General features: G+C 41.9%; 1 protein-coding gene across 1 annotated transcript in view; it reads right to left on the reverse strand.

Annotated features, from left to right (window-relative positions):
* Positions 1-16,474, reverse strand: part of ERBB3 (erb-b2 receptor tyrosine kinase 3) — a 138,082-nt gene that overhangs the window by 48,909 nt on the left and 72,699 nt on the right. The window contains exons 4-5 of the mRNA XM_077483411.1: positions 12,870-12,995; positions 938-1,003 (exon numbers count right to left, since the gene is read on the reverse strand). Of these exons, the coding sequence (XP_077339537.1) occupies positions 938-1,003; positions 12,870-12,995 (192 nt within the window). The remainder of the gene's footprint in view (positions 1-937; positions 1,004-12,869; positions 12,996-16,474) is intronic.

Raw genomic sequence — 16,474 nt, forward strand, 5'->3', positions numbered from 1 at the left:
TATTTTTAATGTTTTACATCGCTATACCTGCAAAAGGGGTCAGCCTGAAGTCATCTAGCAGGACTTTATTTTCTGACTAAAGTTCCACTTTGTCGCTCAGGTCTTGGGTGCTGCCGCCGCCATCATCGATAAGGGGAATAAGGAAATCAAGCCTTGCGGCTTCACTTCCCGGTTCCCTACTGTGCATGCACGAGTCGTGCTGCGCAATCCAGATGGTCCCTGCGTAGACCGTGGGAGTCTATGCCCGAAAGTGGGTGCAAACACCTGTATTATACAGGTATTTGACACCGGAGGGGGGGGGGGGGGGGGTTACGAAAAGGGGAGGGTTCCATTTTTGTGTGAGCCTCCACTTTAAGTGACTAAACAGTTTTATTTCTTTGGATAACTTTACATAGATGAATAAAAGCTGACCATTGTAAGCACCCCTTGGTTTGATTCAACCCTCTAACTGCCATTTTTGCAGCACAGCCTGGTCTGTTAAAGGAAGTCGAAACATAATAGCAGGGAACAGGTAAAAAAAAAAGTTACAGAGGGACTCAGAAAAACAAACACTGCTGCTTTAATGCTACTGACAGGCTGCACCACATATAGCCTTTTTTATTTTGCCTTTAGTACCATTTTAAACAATGACAGGACCTACCAATAATTACTTAAACATTAAAACGGACACTGTATCCTCCCTGGACCCTTATTATACTAATCAGAAACTTCACATTTCTCAAACATGCAACAACTTTCTTGGCTTCATAAATTCATCCCATCCTTTTGAAATAACCTGCATGCCCATATAAGAACACTTTATCTTTGGCTTTGAGAATTCTGTAACATAAAAATATTTTACAGCAATCCTGCCCAACTAGTATAAAATTATTACTGTCATTATTGCTTTCATTGCCAATAAAGTTTTGAGATGAATAACAAGACACCAAGTACTCACATTTCTGGCAGTCTCCCTCTTCTGCACTCCAACACTTTCCATTACAGGCAGGGTGGCAAGCGTTACCTGCATTAAGGAATAAAAAGAATGGTCAATGAATATTGTGAATCCTAAATTTATTTTAACGCCATACAAAGCCATCCACAACACTGCCCCCAGCTACATCATCCACCTCAGCAGACATCACCCACATTGTCCTCTCTTCTCCCATCCTTTGGACCTCCTTACCGCAGTATGTCAGATTAGCTCTTACCCTGTCCGCCTTCAGGCGATCCTTGAAAATTCAAGGATTATTTTTTTCCTAATACATTTTATGGCCACACTAATATGTGTGACAATGAACTAATTATCAGGAAATACTAGGACATACACCTGGACAAAATGTTTTTGTAAAATGTGTAGCGCCCTGCTCTAGAAAGGTTACATTTAATTTTTGGCACGGCTGTAGTCACTGAAGTAGTAACTTGCTTCCTAGGTCTGTTTAAGTCTCCCTTGGTGGTTGATTACTCATGCCTGCTTCTGGGAGCTTCCAGAGAATAGGGTAGGAGGGTCAGCCACTGAAGTTAATATTTATTTGTTCTGAGCCAATCCCTGGGAGGGGCACCCAGAATGAGGATATGGGAAAAGATAAATGTTTGGGAGGCTTCCTTTGTGTTCTTATCCTGGGACTGCTGCTCTTGGGATGTAGCCTGTGTACTGGAGAGCTAATGTTAGGCCTCAGTAGGTGCTTGGCTGAGGGCCTAAAGGAATCCAGATTGAAAGATACTTGCTGGAGGGCCTCACCTATGAAAACTGACCTAAACAGGATTTCTTTTATCACATGAGAATGTTTAATGGAAGCTGGTGGGTGTCAGCTGTCCTTGGACATTGTGAGTAGGACCCTTGCTTAAGACTCCAGAGGGGTGATTTACTAAAGGCAAATTGACTGTGCACTTTGCAAAGTGCAGTTGCACTCTGAAAGCGCTGTTGCTCCAGAGCTTATTAAAAGAGCAGAAGCCAAAATGCATTTTTTTTCCCCTTGCACGTGATTGGGTACTCTTTGCAAAGTGAAGCTTTACCTAATTTACTAAGCCCTGGAGCAAATGCACTTGCAGATGGCAAGTGCACTTTGAAAAGTGCACACTCAATTTGCCTTTAGTAAATCAACCCCCAGGTGTGCATGTACGTAGGGGCTAAATGCCAGGAGTTGCTGTATGGACTGGAGCTGCCCATAAAGAGTCCCAGATTAACAAGCTATCCCCTTTACCCCAAAACAAAGGCTGCTGCTAGTGGTTTTGTGATTAAACCCTGGTTCACATTGGTATAATTTGACATGTCAAATCGGAGGCAATTGCCGGCTATGGCCGTAATCGGTGCGACGCTGCATTTGCGCACTGATTTCAAAAAGTAGTTTCTGTACTACTTTTTGCGATTTTGGCCTGCGATTTACATTGACATCTGTGCAGAAACCTGCACAGATGTCTAGGAAATCGCAGCTGGAATCGGGACTGACATGCGGGAGTGAAATTGTGCGAGTTCAGCTGAACTCGCATGGCTTCATTCCCGCAGCTCAGTGTGATCCTGGGCTTAGAGACTGTCCTCCTGTTGGTTGGTGCAATAAATTCATAAAAGACAACCCCTTGACTGAGCCTGTGTTTGTGATTGGAACCAGTGTTGGGCCTTGCCGACTCTGAACTGGTGAGGGAGACCTGGGTTATGTTCAGCGGGGTGAGCACTACAAATGTATTTGCCATGTTAATTCTTTATCTTCTACTGAATTTCATTTCTGCTGAAGAATGGGCTCCTGCCACTAGGTCTGGCTGTAGAGAGGTCCGGGGTAATATTCATGAAAACACAGCTTAGGATCCACCCACTCAGTTTCATCAATGACATATTCTATAAATGTAATGTTGCTGTATAACAATTTGAGATGGAAGTGTGCTGGTGATTTCTCTCAACTGGCACAAACAAGGCCAAGGATAAATCCAAGGAAAAACCAAGCTTAACTCGCTCAACCAAATCATTAGGGCTTCTGCACACAATAATCAAAGACAGTCCCCTGTTGCCCTGAATTTGCTGGCAATAATGGGAAATTGTAAGTGATTTTCAATGCAAACTCTAGAAATTAATAAATAAAAATATTTTACAAAAAAAAAGAAAATACAGAAATGACAGAAATAAAATATATAACTTAATCTTGTTTTGGCTGCAGATCAGCCTCAAAAGAGCTGGTTCCAGCGACATTTCACTACTGTGATAACATTTATGAATGCTAAAAAAATTGCTTCATCTTATAAAGTGTTTACTTTAAAGCAGAGGTATGGCTGTTGTCTTGAAATAGGATAAGAGATGGCAGAAGTTGTGCAAAGGCAAGGTTTACTTTGGCTCTCTGGTGGCACGAGCTAATATTTGCTAAAAGGGCTTGTAGAGCTGAACTGTACGGCACCTGAAATTAGCTTGTGACCGTCACCACACATATATACGGAGTTAGGCCAGGTTCACACTGGTACGACATGACAGTCGTACCACTTTCGATCTGACATGTGTCCGACTTAAATGAACAGGGATCTGACTTTGATCCCCAACAATACCAGGCACTGTGTCTGGTATGAATCTTTAGGGGGAACTCTATGCCAAATTTAAATAAAAAAACAGCATGGATTCCCCCTCCAAGAGCATACCAGGCAGAAGCCTGGTATGGATTTTCAGGGGAACCCCATGCTGAAAAAACGGCATTGAGGCCCCCCAAAATCCATACCAGACCTTATCCGAGCACACAGCCCAGCAGGTCAGGAAAGGGGGTGGGGATGAGCGAGCACCCCCTCCTGATCCGTACCAGGCCGCATGCCCTCAACATGGGGGGGTGGGTGCTTCGGAGCAGGGGGGCCCTGTGCCCCTCACCCCAAAGCACCTTGTCCCCACCTTGTCCCCATGTTGATGAGGACAAGGACCTCTTCCCGACAACCCTGGTCGTTGGTTGTTGGGGTCTGCTGGCTAGGCAGCTCCGTCATCTCTTCCGATCTGTTCTCCCCTCTCTGACGTCTTCTGCCTCTGCTGGTTCTTCTCCCCTCTCCCGTTCTCCTTTGCTCTCTCTCCGGTTCTTCTCCCTCTGTTCTGGTGCACGGTGTGCCACTACTTATATTGGAATGTGACGGGGTCACTGGGAAGAGGCCCTTGTCCTCATCAACACCCACCCCCCCCATGTTGAGGGCATGTTGCCTGGTATGGTTTAGGGGGAGGGCGATCGCTCGTCCCCATCCCTTTTCTGACCAGCTGGGCTGTGTGCTCGCATAAGGGTCTGGTATGAATTTTGGGGGGACCCCAGTGCTGTTTTTTTCTGCGTGGGGGTTCCTCTGAAAATCCACACCAGACCGTAGGGCCTGGTATGCTCTTGGAGGGGAAACCATGCTGTTTTTTTTTTAATTTGGCGTAGAGTTCCCCTTCAAGATCCTCAGAGCAAAGTCGGGTGAGTTAAGACGGCAATCCAACTTTGATCCGGCTTCAGTGATATTCAGTGGGCTGAAGTAGTCAAAGTCGGACCAAAGTAGTGCAGGGAGCAGTTAAGACGGCTCCCATAGGGTAACATTGATTTTCACACGTCATGTGACATGAGTTCCCAATGTCGGATCATTTGTCATACCAGTGTTAACCTGGCCTTACAAATAAACATAAATTAACAAAGTGACACCAGTATCAGAACCACTAATAATTGTTGTCTGCATCAAGAATCCTGAGTAGACAATCAGGTGTATTCAGTAAGTTAAAGTTGCCCTTTATATAAAGCCATTTATGTTATGCCATACTGCAGTGTCTAATATTATTTTGTAGATTGATTTGGATTCATTAGGGTTTAGAGAGAATCCATAGAAGACCTCCCTGTGATATAGGAGGTACGCCATATCCCTATTCTCTATAATTATGTATGAGCAGAGATTAATTATTTATAAGGTAACCTAGGCAAGAACCCAGGGCCAGGGAATGTCCAGGGGGCCCGGCTGCAACCTTCATCCACCTAAAGTAAACCAGGGGAATAGCGAGTTGGCCAGAGCTGTACACCTGCCTATCACTTCTCAAGACAGGATGAACTTGTAGGCAGTTGGTATTTTATTGGGTGCTCCATGCCAATACAAAGGGACAGCGGTTAAAGGATAAGTTCACCTTTGGGAACGTGCTATATGTTTTACCCATTTTTAGGATGGAACATGTAACAGATTCCCACTCCTGCAGCGTCTCGTCGATCCGCTGCCTCTATATAGCTGTCACTATTTAAAAAAAAATGCAGCCGTGTGTGGCCGTTGGCTTGTAGTTCTCTATGCGCTGTTGAGTGCTCTGGTAGTTCATTGTCTCCTCCTGTCAGTGTGTATCTGTCTGCCCTTATAAGGTACGAGCAGACAGATATGCTGAGAAGTCTGCAGGAGCCCTGCATGGGAATGCTTTCCAGACTCCTAGGGAAAAAAAACAATAAATGCACATTTTTACCTGCAAAAAGATGAGCATTTATTATTATTATTTTTTATTATTTTTTTTAAAAAGGTAAACTTTTCCTTTAAAGTGGTCAGTGCTCCTACCATGCATAGGCCCCCCATTCTGCCCTAATTCATTCAATGGCATAAAAATGAGCTCCAGAAAGGCCTTTCTGCTATCTTCTTGCACTTTTTTAACATTGGACATACTTTAACATAAGTAAAACTTGAATTTGTCTACAGATGACACTGACTGTAAAAATGTCAATCGCTCCTTTGCAACACAATGGACAACTATGAGGAGTGGTACAAAAATATGTGCAATTTGAGAATTTCTTTATTTGACTGACATTCTTTACAGTACTTCATACAAAACAAATCGGTCTCTGCCTCTGAAGGCCCTTACAGTCTAACGCTCTAACAAAGTGATATAGACAGTATGGTCTTTGAGAATGGGAGCCAATTGACCAATCAGTATGTCTTACTGTCAGAGGAAAAATATTTAATGGAAATGTCAGTAACTAGAAATATATAATAAATGTGTAATATGAATTAAAATATAATACAAACGTGAAAAAGGTGATAATAAGTGAACAGGTAAAATTAGATCGATATAATAACTTTTTTTTACAAATCATAGGTATTTTGTTATATGGACAGGTATATAAACAGGCGGAGCAGAGAATAGATGTATATTATATACAGGTACAGTAAAACCTTGGTTTGAGAGCGTTTTGCAAGACAAGCAACATTTTTTAATACATTTTGACTTGATACACAAGTGATGTCTTGAAATACAAGTAGCGTCATCTCACAACTGAATATAAAAGAGATGAGAGACATCTCTAACTGCAGCAATGGGGTTACATTTAATGAAGGTACAACATTTAGCAACATATTGATACACTTAGAGGCGCCTCTCTTCTCTTTTATACTCTATAGCAGGGGTCTTCAAACTTTCTAAACAAAGGGCCAGTTTAATGTCCTCCAGTCTTTGGGAGGGTCGAACTATGGTCTTCAGGAGTAAAAATTATCCTGGCATCAGTGGGAGTAAACAGTGCATCTTTGGTATTAGGGGGTGAACTAGTGCTCTATTGCTGGTGTCAGTGGGCTGAATAGTGGCCAAATGTTGGTGTCAGTGGGATTAGTAGTTCCCCATCATTGGTGACAGAGGAAGGAATAGTGCACCATCATTTGTGTCAGTGGGATTATTAGTTCCACATTGTTGGTGTCAGTTTGAGGAATAGAGCTTCATCATTGGTGTCAATGGGAGTAATAGCGCCCCATTGTTGGGGTCAGTGGGATTAATAGTGCTCCATCTTTAGTGTCAATGGAAGAAATAATGCCCCATCATTGGTATCAGAGGGAGGAATAGTGTCATGTACTAGTGGAAGGAAAAGTTTCCCAAGGGCCGGAAAAAGGCAAGTAAAGGGCCACATTTGGCCCCAGGGCCGCAGATTGGAGGCCCCTGCTCTATAGCATCTGCTGGATTTTGCTTCTAATCCCCTTGTAGAGGCTTCCATTTGTGGATGGACATTTTATGGTTACACAACCTGGTCACATTGATAGAATATTTTTATAAGGACTATAAACTGAAGGACCTATGAATAAATGGTTGTGGAACAAATCATTTGAGTTTCCATTACCTCTTATGGGAAAATTTGCTTTGATATACAAGTGCTTTAGATTACAAGCATGTTTCTGGAACGAATTATGCTTGTAATCCAAGGTTTTACTGTATGTTTACTGGTTAGACCAGAGCAAAGGTTGGAAATAAGTACATTAGCACTCTACATGAGGTTCAAGCATTGATTCCGAAGAGAACTCGGATATTATACATCAGGAATGGCTGGGTTGCCATTTGGTAGTTAAAGTAGAATAGTACCCTGATGCAGAATGATGGCATAATAATAGCATACCGGCACTCAGAGTGTCAGAAAAGAAAGGCTAATAATCAGAACCTAGAAAAGGAAATGATCTTTGTTTTGGCTGATATAGTAACAGAGCTTTAGGAACTAGAAAATTACAGTGTAACAATAATAGCAATTCATTGTATATGAACCTTTCGTGCTACTTCAGGATAGCTTCCTCTCTTACTATGTAATTACTGTTTTTCTGTTGCCTTAAAATTAAGCTATGGGTAACCTAAACCTATACTGGAAGAGCTGAAGCATGTTGCAAACAATATACGATGTCAGCTCATATCATTTTTGTAGTATTGTCCAATGATTGGCCCTCCTGGGGCACCCAACTTTCTTAAAGTCATAATTTGCATAAATGTACATTTTTTTCTTAAAAATAATTAATAAAATAGTGATTATTCTGTGGAGCTGACTTGTAAAACATTCACAACATCTCATGCTGCGGGAATAAAAGAGGTCATGGGGTGATGTGAGGAACAGCTGATCAGGTAGGTCTCCAAAGCTGCAAATGAATGAATGAAATACTTATATAGCGCACAATGCGAACATTATGGGTCCCAGTTTAGTGGGTAATCTTCTATCTAGGGTTACCACCTTTTAAACCCAAACACATGAATTACACAGGTTCTTAGGTTAATTAAATGCAGATAAGGCAACAAGTGAGTTTAATTACCACCTTAATCAGCCACAGAACCCATGTAATTAATATCGTGTTTGGGTTTAAAGGGATGAGCTGGCAACTCTACTTCTATCCCTCATGAAGATTCACTTAGTTAATAACATGCATATTATAATGTTATGATGCTGGCACTTTTGTACTGTTTAAAATCTGAGTTAGAGTGCAGTGTAAATGTATAATGGAAATGTTCTCTCTGTTTATGACCTTGTATTGTTTGTCCCACTTTACCAGAAGTAATTTCACATTTCCCACACCCAGCGCCAGGCACAGGCAAGAAAGACACCTATCTGGGGAGTGGTGCTGTGGAGGCACTTTCCTGACTCTGTAGTACCCAGCCATCCCCTGAACCATACATGACCAAGCTGTCAAACTCACAGCTTATGCCGCGCACACACAGCTGAACATTCCGTCAGAATAAACTCTTGACAGTCTTTCCGATGGAGTTCCGCTGAAACGGACTTGCCTACACAAGATCACATCAAAGTCCGTTAGTTTAGAACGCGATGACGTACGACGGGACTAGAAAAGGAAGTTCAATAGCCAGTAGCCAATAGCTGCCCTTGCATCTTATTTGGTCCTTCGGAATAGCATACAGACGAATGGTTTTCCCGATAGGTCCATCAGAATTTTTGAAAAAAAAGTCAGATGAAGCCCACACACGATGGTAATATCCGATGAAATTATTCCGTGGGACCTTTTCTGCCGGAAAGTCCGGTCATGTGTACACGGCATTAGTCCTGCAGATTATACTGTGATGCTCTCCCTGTGTACTCTGTAAATGCTGCAGAACTTCAGGCTTCATGCAATTTGGAGTGGAAATATGAACCATTCCCATAGAGAATAATTTATTTTTTCTCCTCCATGTTTGAGCTTCAGGCCTGGTTCACACCCATGCATTTTTTAGTGCATTTTCAGTTTTGCAGAAACACACTAAAATAAATTTAACATGGTTTCCTATGGATGTAGTTCACATCTGTGCATTTTATGGAAAGGGCCAGAAATTTTTTCCTGACTTTTGGTTCCACAGACTTTAATGGATCAAAAATGTGTATTGAAAAATGCAAAATGCACCCGGAATATGCAAACTGCAACCTACATAGTTGTGAATCAGGCCTAAAGCTACAAAATGTTGAGAGGTGAATGGGGCCTAAAATAGGTCTCTGTATTCATTTCTGAAATTACTGTTATACGTTAATGTAAAAATAGATTTAAAAAATAGTTTTTTTTTCTTTCTTTTAAATAACAATTTAGCCTTTTATGAGTCCTTTGTTATACTTATTAGTTTTAATTAACTCCTTAACCTCCTTCTTCCCTAAGCCTTTTGTTTTTATTTATTACTGGTTTATTTTTTTCTCATTTGTATGTAACCTTTTAAATTTCTTATTTAGTCATATTTATAGCACTGAATCCAACAAATGTTTTGTACCAGAAACATGAGTCTTGTGCCTTTATAAAAGAGACAAGTCACAAATTAAAATTTTTTATCTACATCTAGTTTAATAATCCTAAAATTTGTAGTTCAATTTTTTGATAACCCTAAGAAGTTTTTATTAAAGGGGTTGTTAAGGCCAATATTAATTCCTGACAGCCCCTTTGCAATAAGAAGGTATACTACACAGTGTGTTTTTTTTTTTTTTTTTTTTAATTCAGCAGCTAAATACCTTTTTTTTATATCACTGATGTGCAGTCACGTGACTGCCCAATGTTCTCCCTCCCCAATGAACAGATTACCTTGAGAGTGGCTGAGTTTCCCCTCTGACATCAGCCGGGCGGTCACGTGACCGCACATCAGTGATGTGAACAAAGTATTTAGCTGCAGAATTAAAAAAACAAAAACAAAAAAACACACACACACGGTCTAGTACATATTCTAGTTGCAAAGAGGCTGGCAGGAATTGGCAGTAACATTTTACAGGTGAAAAAGCAGCAGGAGGGGAGAGGAGAAGGAGATGGGAGAAGCGGGGAGGAGAGGGGAAGGTGAGGAGGAGAGAAGAGGGGAGGGGAAGGGTGTGGAGGATCGTATACTCACTGCTGACTACGGAACTGACAGGGAGAGGAAGAAGGAGGGGGGAGATGCTGAGATGCACAGGAGAGAGCTGTTATGATGGAGGCATGTAAACTGACCACGCTTTCATGGCCATGATAAATGTGGTCAGCTCACAGAGGGGAATTCAGGACCAGACAGGATCAGCCAGGTACTGTAGTAGATGGCAGGGGGCGATTGAAAAGGCAAAAGCACTATGCTACAGCTTGAACCTTCAAGAGACAGGGGCATCATTTTTTTGGGGGGGGGGGGGAGGGGTAACAATCACTTTAACACCAATACTCGCTATTTTTTTCTTCTTACTGTTCGTATGTAAACTTTTTATATATGTGTTCATATGTTTGCAGCACTTAACTAAAAACCTGGGGTAGGAAGGTGATGCACTTTGGCATAGCTGTCTTGAGTGCCACAGGACCTCATCCCAGTTCTGCCCTCACCCCCTTGCAGTTGAAGGTGGGTATAGCGGACTGACTATTCACAAGTTATGGCATTTTACATGCAGCATTTTATTACGGTCAGACTTCCAGTAGACCTGTACTAGAAAAATACGGGGGGTTGCCATTGCAGTCATTTCCTTCTGGAAATGTTAGGAAATGTTAGTAGCCTAACTGTCATGGTGATCCAATGGCTTCAGTACTTTCTGATGCGCTGACCTTGAACAGATACAGTATACAGACCATGCCATGGTCTGCAAAACCCTTTATGATAAATAGTTCTGGGGCTAGGGGTAAAAGGGACCACCTAGCCAATAAATAATGGTACTTAAAAACGGCAGGCTCTGTACGTGGCGTCTTCTGCAATCTTGGGCTGCCATTATGCTTAAACAGAGTTATGTAACTATGGAAGTACATAGCCTTACACTAATTTTTTATATATTTATAATTTCTCGGACACAGAAATCAAATACATTTTGGTATCAATCAGGGACAAGGGGTGGAGGTTGTTTCTCTTGACACCTAACACATTGCATGAGGGTTCACACGTCTCACTGTGGAGAACTTTGCCATCCAGTTGTAATCTTATTGATAAGACATCTGGCCAAGTCTCAAGTGAGGCTGCCAAGTTATTTAGTGTGGTGGATGCAGACACTCCAGGGAGACATAGTAACAGACTCGGTGTTGTGTTGTAACTAACCTTCTGCTCCGCTCCGGTTGCTATTTATATTTAAAGTAGTGAAACTGTGGTCAGTAACAAACATATTTACAATTACATGATTTTTTTATTTTTTTATGCTCAACTGAACTTTCAGTTGAAATCAGTTGCATACATTCCAGGGATATGAAAACAAAAGGTGTAAAATGTCTTACAGTTCATTTCTGGAGAAAGAAGCCACAGCCTGAGTAGAAAGTCTGCCAGCACGTTGGAGAGAAGGACCTTCGCTCTATGTTAGGGTGACCAGACATCCCCGGTTTCCGGGGACAGTCCCCGGATTGAGGACACTGTACTCGAACCAAGTCTGTCTCCGGTTTTGATTGCATTTGAACAGGGGCTGGGGCAATTTCAAAGACAGTCAGTGCAGAATAAAAAAAAAAAATCTGAATTACACCCCCCCCCCGCACTCTTCCGCTCCTACTAGCTTAGGGGGAGGGGTGTATTTTTTCATTATCTGTGCCCCTTTCTAATGATCATGTGCTGGTCAGAGCGGAGAGAATATTTCTTCAGTTTCGGGTGCATGCCTGTTCCGCTCCTGCTCGCATGTTCTTCTGCCTTGGCTCAAGTCCCCTGCCCATCTCCTTGCCTTCCCTGAGCCTCCCCACCCAGTAGTAGCCAAGGCTCGGAGAGTAAGACTTGACAGGCTGTGAGGCGGGCGGCGGTGGTGACGGGCAGAGAGTCGCTAACTGCCACCATTACTAGTAAAAAAAAAAATATGTCCCCGGATTTCATTAAAAAAATCTGGTCACCTTACTCTATGTGGTCTCTCTGCAGATGTGTGACATGTCCCCTGTTGAGTAAAATCTAGGGTTCATGGAGTAGGACCTTTGCTAGTTACAGAGCTAAAGGTCAGACTCAGCAGACCTGTGCAGAGTGACCACTGCTTTCCTGCAGTGAGAAAGGGTCTTTTTTTATTTAAAGTGGAAGTAAACCCTTCTATCGTTTTCAGTCAAGGAAGCTGCCATCTTGGCCTCTAATGATTCTTCAACTACCATAATGACGCACATGTGATCAGTTATGAAACCAGACATTGGATGGTTTGAAAGTTTGGTTGAGAGCACAACCAATGTGAAAGTGTCGGCATGCCGGGAATGTAAGTGTATTTTGAAACTGGGTTTACTCCCGCTTTAAGCTTGCTGGCAGTGGACAGTGTTTTTTATTCAGGCTGTGGCTGCTTTCTAAAGAAAACAAACTGTAATACTTTGCATGCATTTTTGATGCACCTGGAGTGTATTAAGCTGATTTAAACTGAAATTTAGTAGTTCATTTGGGATTTAACATCTTCGCCTCAAGATATTCTGTGCTGTATGCATGCTAGAAAGGTTAGGTACGGTGTATAAATACATGTATGAAATGCCAAGACGTGACTCATGGTGCAAAGCTATATGTTACCATTCAAAGCTTTCTTGGAGTATGGATAGCTATAGACTAACAGATGTCTCCCCTAGAACAAGTGTTGGGGAGACAACTGCCCATTGTCTTTAGCACCAAAATAGAGTACATAGCTTCAGGGTGAGCACAGGTTTACTTTAAAGCAGATGTTTTTTGTTAGTTTATAGAACTCATTTATGGGTTTTTATACTCATGAATGTGTTAGTACCATATTTTACATCTGTGTATGCATGCGTTGTTTGGACATTATATCAACAGGATAAAAATAAATACATTTCTGTTTGCCCATGCCAAGACTTACAGGTTTTAGCATTATCCTCAATTTCAACCTGCGCCTTTGGATCCCGGATGATATCTTTCCAGTCAATGGTATCCGTGTAGCACAGCTGTTCATTATTGATAATATGGATGCCTCCAGCCAGGATTTCTGGGACCAATATTAAAAGAAAAGGCAAATTAGCAGAGAATGTCTGATGATAAAAGTAGATGTTTCTTGCAGTTTTGTTACTGGTTCCTGCTAAGTGATGTGCTAATACAGCAACATATACTCACTGGACACTTTATTAGGTACACCTGTTCAATTGCTTGGTATGTAAATTTAAACGTGGCATGGTTTTTGGTGCCAGATTAGCTGGTCTGAGTATTTCAAAAACTGCTGATCTACTGGGATTTTCGCACACAACCATCTCTAGGGTTTACAGAGAATGGTCCAAAAAAGAGAAAATATCCAGTGAGCGGCAGTTGTATGGACAAAAATACCTTGTAGGAGAATGAGCAGACTGGTTTGAGTTGATAGAAAGGCAACAGTAACTCAAATAACCACTCGTTACAATCAAGGTATGTAGAATACGATCTCTAAATGCACAACAAATCGAACCTTAAAGCAGATGGTCTACAGCAGAAGAAGACCACACCGGGTGCCACTCCTGTCAGCTAAGAACAAGAAACTGAGGCTACAATTTGCACAGGCTCACCAAAATTGGACAATAGAAGATTGGAAAAACATTGCCTGGTCTGATGAGTCTGGATTTCAGCTCCGACATTCAGATGGTAGGGTCAGACTTTGGCATAAACAATATGAAAGCATGGATCCATTATTATTATACACGATCTATATAGCGCCAACAGTTTACGCAGCGCTTTACAATGTATAGGGGGGACAACACAATTACAGTACAGTACAATACAAAAGTTACAGGAGGGCCCTGCTTGTAAAGCTTACATTCTAAAGGGAGGGGGTGGTGGTACAAAAGGTGATAGCTGCAGAGAATGATTTGATTGGGTGGCTCGGGGACAGTTGTTAGGTGGGTGTGGGATAGGCTTCCCTGAATAAATGAGTTTTCAGGGAACTCCTAAAGGTGGACAGGGTAGGGGCTGATCGGACAGACTGGGGCAGGGAGTTCCAGAGGATGGGAGAGGATCCATCCTGTCTTGTATCAGCGGTTCAGGCTGGTGGTGGTGTAATGGTGTGGGGGATATTTTCCTGGCACACTTTGGGCACCTTAGTACCAATTGAGTATCGTTTAAAAGCCAAGGCCTACCTGCTTATACTCTGCGTTCCTTTTTTTGTGCGTGCACATAAAAAAGTCGCCATCTAAGTTAGCAAAGAGAGCTTCAGTGGCTTTAGGTGTTTAGAAATAATAAAGTGTTTTATAACTGTAGAAGAGTTCTGCCATATTTATTGTCCAACATGACTGCCTCCCCTGTAACCTAGCTATAAGTCAAAGTGATCTACAGAGGGTGATCAGGATCCTTTACAGAGATTTGATTAAGACCTGGGAAAGTGTAAGTTCTATTGTGATTGTGTTGTGTTTGCGTAACTCTGAAACCTGTATAACCAGTGCACCTATCCAGATAGACCCAGGTTCATATTTTATCTGTTTGTCTGGTAATGTGAACAACACAATAGTATTGGCATGCCGCCACTAGTAGTAAAGCAATAAAGGCCAAAACACTGGCCAAAGTCCATCAGGGTGTTGCTGCATAAACATAATGTGAGGATTGCTGCTACGAAGGAGTACTGAGGTCACTGCGTGCTGGTCAGTCGCAGAATTAGAGCGGCTACAGAATGCGACTCCCACATACAGAGGTTATTGTAGGATTTTGAACTCATTAGGCATGTCGGTTTGTCATCTCAACAACCCTCACTGTTCTCGGAAATGTATTTAGAAGTGTTTTTGAAGCTTCAGCTTCTAGGAGCAGAAAAAAAAACGATTTCTTTGCGTTCTTGGGAGTGATTTTCTAGCAGAAAAAGGCCGCTGAACGCTGCTAAGCTGGCACAAAAATTTTACTATGAGAGTTTTTCATCCAGCATTTTTCTGCCATTTTTTAGCTTATAGAGTGCATGGAGCCTTAAACTGTAACGTGGTGGTTTTAAAAAAAATTCCAGTGGTTAAATCAGCTCCTTTAAAATTGACTAGTTCTAATGGGCAAGCCAAACACCAAATGAATGCAACTGTCTGACACTAAAAAATAAAACAGTACTTTAACCACTTCAACCTCACAAGGATTTGCCCCCTTAATTTTGAGATACGGCACTGCGTCACTTTAACTGACAATTGTGCAGTCGTGCGACGTTGCACCCTGACGTCCTTTTTTCCCCAGAAATAGAGCTTTCTTTTGGTGGTATTTGTCATCTCTGCAGTTTTAATTTTTTTGTGTTATAAATTAAAAAAGAGCATCAATTTTGAGAAAAAAAATTATTATTTTTTATTTTTTACTATAGTAAATATCCCCAAAAAATTTAATGAAAAAATGTCTTCATCAGTTTAGGCCAATATTTATTCTTCTACATATTTTTGGTTAAAAAAAATTGCAATAAGCGTATATTGATTAGTTTGTGCAAAAGTTATAGCGTCTACAAAATAGAGAATGGATTTATGAGTTTTTTTTTTTTTTACTAGTAATTGCGATTTTTAACGAGACTGCAACATTGTAGGGGTCAGATCAAACACTTTTGACATTTTTTAGGACCATTGAAATTTATGCAGTGATCAGAGCTATAAAAATGCACTGATTACTATGTAATGTCACTGGTAGGGAAGGGGGTAACACTAGGGGGAGTTTCCTGAGTATGTTCTAACTGTGAGGGGATGTGATTGACTAGAGGAGGAGCCAGGTCGTTGTTCTTACTTAGTAGGAACAGACAATCTGTTTCTCCTCCCCTGTCAGAACAGGGATTTGTGTGTTTACACATACCAATCCTCATCCTGGCTCTCATGCCCGCGATTACGGGTGGCCAGCGGCGATCTGCCCGCCAGCCACGTGCATTGGGCACCCCAACTGTGCAGCGGGTGTGCCCCTGCTATGGCTCTTAAAGGACCTGCCATTTATATACGTTGATTCGCACAGGAGAGCCATCCTGCCACCGTATATCGGCATGAGCTGGTAGGGAAGTGGTTAAAGCAGACTTTTTCAGCCAGGGAGTCCAGGCACCCTGGGGTGCCTTCCATTTTTTTCCAGGGGTGCCTTCGAAAAATGCCTAAAATTTTCTCATCGTTTTATACATACCAGCGGGTGTATCAAGCCTGCCTTTTAGTTACACAAAGCCACAGGTTTTTATTGTGCACTATTCCAACCTTCTAACCACTGGCCTGCTAGCATCCAATAACATTACCGGTTGATAAGGAGCATGTTGGGTGTCTACAAACATCCTTGTTTACCCCTCCCCTGCCCATATCGAAGAACACTTAGGGGCACATTAGCTGAGTGAGGAAGAGAAACATTGGAACACTAGTGAGGAACAGAACGCAAAGCAGTATTTGCTTTGGAAGAATAAACCATCTCTAAAGTTGGGGGTCAGTTTCATGTGGATGTTGCTTGGAAACATTTAGGAGGGTAAGGCATTTTTTTCTGCCAGGAAAACGCTCCCAAAAATGCTACAAAAACATTTTTTTTCTGCTCCTA

The sequence above is a fragment of the Lithobates pipiens genome, unplaced genomic scaffold, assembly GCF_037356315.1.
Source record: "Lithobates pipiens isolate NorthernLeopardFrog02 unplaced genomic scaffold, aLitPip1_a1.2 Scaffold_16, whole genome shotgun sequence".
Lineage (NCBI taxonomy): Eukaryota > Metazoa > Chordata > Amphibia > Anura > Ranidae > Lithobates > Lithobates pipiens.